The sequence below is a fragment of the Eubalaena glacialis genome, chromosome 3 (genome assembly GCF_028564815.1).
Source record: "Eubalaena glacialis isolate mEubGla1 chromosome 3, mEubGla1.1.hap2.+ XY, whole genome shotgun sequence".
Classification (NCBI taxonomy): domain Eukaryota; kingdom Metazoa; phylum Chordata; class Mammalia; order Artiodactyla; family Balaenidae; genus Eubalaena; species Eubalaena glacialis.
In genome coordinates, this window is record NC_083718.1 from 170,445,003 (window position 1) to 170,451,002 (window position 6,000).

At 40.4% G+C, this 6,000-nt stretch overlaps 1 protein-coding gene across 1 annotated transcript in view; it reads left to right on the forward strand.

The window, feature by feature from the left end:
• The window catches only part of SNRNP40 (small nuclear ribonucleoprotein U5 subunit 40), a 35,756-nt gene extending 30,090 nt beyond the window's left edge, over positions 1–5,666 (forward strand). The window contains exons 8-10 of the mRNA XM_061186879.1: positions 535–596; positions 4,351–4,454; positions 5,192–5,666. Of these exons, the coding sequence (XP_061042862.1) occupies positions 535–596; positions 4,351–4,454; positions 5,192–5,241 (216 nt within the window). The 3' untranslated portion in view covers positions 5,242–5,666. The remainder of the gene's footprint in view (positions 1–534; positions 597–4,350; positions 4,455–5,191) is intronic.
• The last annotated feature ends 334 nt before the right edge of the window (positions 5,667–6,000 follow it).

The following is a 6,000-nucleotide window of genomic DNA, read 5'->3' on the forward strand; positions in this document are numbered from 1 at the left end:
TGAGAACCCATTAAAATTCAATTTCACTTTATAAATCAAATTTTATCTTTTGTTAGAATTGGTTTTATTTTTATTTTCCTATAATATAAACAAAAAATTTAATGAGGATCAAGATAAAGGAGCAAGGGGAGCCTCCGTCTGTAGGCAGAATAAAATTTTGTTGCCAGGTCCACTCTTAATTTACTGTAAATTAAGCAATTTCTACAGTTGGTTTTTATATGGTTTGAAATATATCAAATTAGGCTGTCTTGGGCCACAGAATATAAGATAATTATTGATTATATTCTGGGGAGAATAATTAAAATTCTATTTAAGAGGGGGAATTCCCTGGCGGTCTAGTGGTTAGGACTCCATGCCTCCACTGTAGGGGGCACAGGTTCGATCCCTGGTCGGGGAACTAAGATCCCACAAGCCGTGTGGCACGGCCAAAAAAAACTCAAGAAATTTAAAGTCTCTTAGTGATGCTATAGTCTAGTAAAGAGGGGTTTGGTACATTATTATATTCATTGGATTCCTGCTTATTCATCATTATAGAATCTTCTGAGATGTTCTTGGTCACCTGATGGAAGCAAGATAGCAGCTGGCTCAGCCGACAGGTAAGGATTACTGGGCGTGAGGTAAAGAATGATGTAGCTATGCAGGTATCTTCTCATGTTTAATACATTAAGTGCAGATACTGAGCTATAGCAGACAGAGAGTTATAGCTGTACTCAGAGATGAAGTCATGTGCGGTCTGAAGGGTTTAAAGATCATGTGAACAAACACATCATTTCTGCCCTCTCTGGGTACATTTTACACCTGGAGGGTAAACAGTTTCTTTGGTAATTGGATTCCCTTTGCCATCAAAGTAAAATTCTAACTCCTAATCTGGCTCCAGTTTCCCTCATGAGATTCTTCTGCCATGCCTAAGTTCATTAGGATACATATTGTGTACTCCTCCCCCACCATCACCACAATGCTTCACTCACATGGAACTTTCCCTGTTCTTACATCCCTTATGCCTCCAGGCTTCTCTCTTATATCTCCTCTTCTCTATTATTCAAACTCCTGTATCTCTCTAGTAATCACCTATGTTATATCTGTAAACTTTCCTGGCTCTCTCTCTCCCTTACCTCTCAGGCATTACTAATTGCTCTTCTGGCTTGTAGTCACACTGTATGCATCTAACCTTTATTAACGTTTATTACATCTTACAGTAAGACAAACATAGTGGGGCACCCCTACTAAATTATATGCTCCTAGAGGTCAGGGAATGAGTCTTAATCATCTCTGAATGAGTAAGAAGCTAGTGAATAGTACATGAATAAATTCCTAGCTCAAGGATGGCGGTCAAATTTTGCCCTGTGTATCAGCTAATCTATTGGTAATGGCTGCCTGTGTTGGGGATGATTCAGAGCTGGGTCTGGGTTCAATGGGAAAAGTGTCAAGATTGCTAGGTGAGGGATATGGCAGCATGTGGGCTAGGTATTTTCCAACACTGAGCTGAATTAAGAGACTGTGAAGCTTTAACTATCAATTTAAACTGCCTGAGGAATTAGGTGATGAATGAGAAACAGAAGGGAGAGAATTCTTCAGTCAGATGCTGTTGTATTTGACATGTCTGTGGTGACCTATAATTGGGAGTCAGAGGTTGAGTAGGGATGTTCAAGTGCCCAGGGCCGCAAATGTGGAATGGTAAAGAATGATGAGGCCCTCTGCTGGCAGACTCTAGATTTAGCTCCCATTGGGAGATGTCTTAACCCTTTTTAGCTTAACCCCATCTTTCTCCCCCCTTAGAGATTTTCCTGCTACCCAACTAAAACAGGCACCATCCTATAAGCATGAAGCCTTTCCTAGGCTAGCTTGGGCTTTCAGCATGTGCCAGAGTTTTCTCCTATTTGGGGCTCTAGCACAACCATAAAGAAGCCTCACTTTGGTCTGTCCCACCCTTTCTGACTTGTGAACAATGCTGAACATACCTGAAGATTCCAGAGTCCACTCTTTTTCCCTGGCGTGTTTAATGCCAGGAAAAATAGACAAGTATTTGAGTATTTTGTGGGGGGGAAAGGGCCCAGGTAAAACCGTGTCACATTGCTGGTTTGAGTCCTGGTGGTTTAGCAAGCTGCCCTGAAGAGGGAATCTAAAGGATTTTCCGTTGCCAGGTTTCTAAAGAAGACCTTGAAAAACAGGCCCACAGCCTAAGATGTCTTACATTCTGACAGAGTAAGAACCATTCTAAGTATTTTTACATGATTTTCAGCAGAGATGTATCTTTCCTATGTAATTAAGCTTTTAAATGATATCTGCTTAGCTTTTCTTCTGAGCAGTTTGTTTCTGACATTGGTCCTTTCTAACTTTCAATGTCTTCTCTTCCCTCTTTCCCTCCCCACTGTTCCTTTAAACCTTACATGTGGAAGCATGGCTCTGGTCTAGGAAGAGCCTGTATGTCTACCTGCTGAGGGTTGGCCACATTTCACAGGCCACCTAACCAATTAGCCCCAAGTCAACAAGCAGCTCTGTTAACATGAGGAGCCTGGTTCCTGCCAAATGTTGCCATGCCAGAGTAAGGAGAGGATAAGGAACCCCTCTAAATTTAGCATCTAATTGGCAGCCATGGAGAGTGAGGCCTCAAAGTAAACCCTTGGAGAGCTGGGATTCTGCTGGCTTTTATGTGCCTGGAAAATGTATTGTTCCTTCTCAGAAAACTGCTTTTCAGCTTGGCCTGAATTTGGCAAATTTCCCCTCCCTACTTGCAATTCACCTACCTCCTCATGTTCAGATTTTGAAACCCTTCAACAGTTCCTATCAAGGACTACGAGAAGACTGGTCAGTCTCTCTGCTGTGAGTGATTTATTCATATTCAGCCTGTTGATTTCATGTGATTCTGTTTTGATCATTTATTTATTCATCATAACAATAGCTATCATTAATTCTGTGTGCCAGGCACTTTGCATACATTATTTCATTATTTCTCTCAACAGAGCTGTGAGATCAACATTGTCTCCATCATTACTCCATCATTTGACTAAGGAAAGAGAAGCTCAGAGAAGTTAAATGAATGTCTAAGGTTATTTAACTATTAAATAGTTGCATTGAGACTTGAACCCAGAACTTATACACTTTTTCAATAGGCCACATAGCCTTAGATGGATTAATGAGGACAGTTATTGTGCATGGCAAGAAAGAAGACACTGAGGAAAATATGAGCATTAGAGCCAAGGAGTCTGTAGACAGATGGGGTTCCTTCTCTTCCACCTTGCGTGGAACTTTTATTTAGTTCCTATGGAGCCTAGCCCTTGTGAGCTAAACAGTGTAATTAAGAAGCTCTTGTTTATTTGCATTTTAGACCAAAAGTGTAATGTTGTTCAGAACTAGGTATTTTATAATCAAGTGCTGATGAGTGTACCCTTTTAGGTGTTGATTGAACAAAACAAATATGTAAATAATTGGTATAACCTGTTTGAAAACCACCAGCCTTTTAAATTTACCAACAGATTGTCTTTGCATGGTCATATGAAAATAATATCTATTTATTTTACTTTCGGCTTAAAATGACCCAAGCAAGGCTGAGGGTCAAAGGAACTTCTTTTGGCAGGGGTCGGGGGGGAGTGGAGGATGGCAAGGGACACAAGGTATTTGAGGGTGGTAAGAGAAAGAAGAATACTGGAATATGTTAAGCGTTCTAATTTTAATTCTGCCACTGAGCCACTGATGAACTGTGTAACCTTGGAAAAGTCACTGTACCTTAGTTTTCTTTTCTGTAAAATGAGTTTAGACTAGCTGGTTTCTGTTGGCCCCTTCCCATGCTAGAATTCAGTATTCTTTCTGTCCATGAATTCAGTGCAAGATTTGGATCAAGTGTATGTTTGGGTTTTGTTTATATAGCAGAAATGTCCTGTCCGTCTCTGGGCTCTGTGATTTGAATACAGTACTAAGAAGTTCAGGTGGATCTACAGCCTAGTCTCCCAACCTGCCATGAGTTGGGTTACCTTTAAGACATTCCTAGGTGCATATGAAGTTAACTACACCCTAATTATATTGGGTGCTCTTTAAAGAAGATTTCTGTGTAGGATCTGTAGGAAAAACCGTTTGTCTTTCTTCTCCATGATCTTTCCTATTTCAGAAGCTTGTGTTTGAAAATACCAGTAATGCTGATATTTTTAGCTATTCCTATTTCTCCACTCAGTTGCTCAAGAGCAGGATCCATGCCTTATTTAAAATCTATATTCCTAGTTTCTAAACGTCAGAGCACAGTTCAGTAAATACAGATTGAATAAATAAAGGGTTGCTTCCATTTCCCGTAAAAGCCATGCTTCTCCCCTACCCTCAGTTCTGGGAGGCCTTAGCCTTGCTCTTCATGATACCTTGCAGGTTTGTGTATGTGTGGGATACCACAAGCAGGAGGATTTTGTATAAGCTACCCGGCCACGCTGGCTCCATCAATGAAGTGGCTTTCCACCCCGACGAACCCATCAGTAAGTCTGTCCTGACTATGGGGAAAGGGAAACTGAGGGAATCTCCCTAAAGAGCCCTAAGAATACAGAGGCAGAGGTGGACATCTGTTTTATGTGAATTTCCATGCAAACAGTCTTTATGGGTATCGTTGACAGTCTCATCATTGTTCTAAGTGGTGAGGGTAAGAGCAGTGATCCATTTTCTTCTCAATCTCAAAGAGGGGTTGGTTAGTCTGTTTATTTCTAGTTGTTTTGAGTTTACTTGCTTCAGGTCTATGATTCAGTGATGTAGTTGGATAAAAGAATGATGTTCCTTAATGTTCAGATATAAATTTCAACTTAACATTTTATTGGCTAGCTAAACTAGATAATGAGCTTTGAATTTAAGGAGAAAATGTAACTTTTCTCCAAGCGGACACACGTTTACAAAATGACTGACAAAGACATTGATTCTTCTCTTCTAGAATGACTGAGAAGGTCTTTTTCTTAAGGTTTGACTGACAAGGGACATCAGGATTTAGACCCTGATAATGTATTTCCCATAGCACAGTCCACCCTCATGGTTTTGAGAGGACTTGGATTGAAAAGTCAGACTATACTGTAGTTTCCTGTGAATGGTGTTTAAGAGGAGAGGAATTTAAGCTAAATCCAATTGCTCTTTTATACCAAAATTGCCTCTTAACATAAGAGCCCTTGAGCACCAGGTCTCCTTGAGCCTTCATTATTTCCAGTTATCTTCTCTGTTCTTTTCACCTCAGTTCTCTCAGCATCCAGTGACAAGAGACTATATATGGGAGAGATTCAGTGAAGATATGGAATGGAAGACTCCACAAGGCTGCTTGACCCTGAGACCTCAGACAGCATAAGTGGCATCAAATGATGCCCAAGCCAGCATCCTCCCTTCAGATGAAGATCATTACTAGCAAGAAACAAGGAGGAGGTGGCCATATTCCAGCAACCACAAGTATCCCAGTATCCTATTTCATCAGGATGATTAAGGCAACCTTACAGTGGCCTCTTAAAACCACCTGCCAGATTTCAGGGATTGATTTTTTTTTTTTTCTCTTTTTTTTTTTTTTTTAAGTAAGGTTTCTTCAAAGGGACACACATTGGTTGGTGCATAGTCTCCTGTTTCCTAATTTAGGCTGAAGACAGGAAATGTGACCGAAATTTATTCATTGGGGATTTTTTTTTTTAATTCAATAACTTGTATGATATTTTCTTTCTTTGTTTCTCTGACTCATTTTGTATTAAAAGCCAAATAGATGCCTTTTTACAAGAGCCGTGTGGATTGGATTTATTGCTCTTTTCTTTGAGGCTTGACCACTGTAAATCTAAGCAGAGCATGATATGGCCAGGGGATACATACAATCCATTTAAACTTCCAAGAAGCTGAACATAGTCTGTGTCTACTCTGCCTCCTGCCAAAAGCACTTTTCTGAGCAGCAGTCCCTACCCCCCGGTTTCCTGAAGTGGGCAGATTTGGGGCATTCTTAGCTGGTAGCAATAGCATTGGCTGGAATGCTGTATCAAACTCAACTCAAAAGGAATGTGAGAAAGTTTTGGT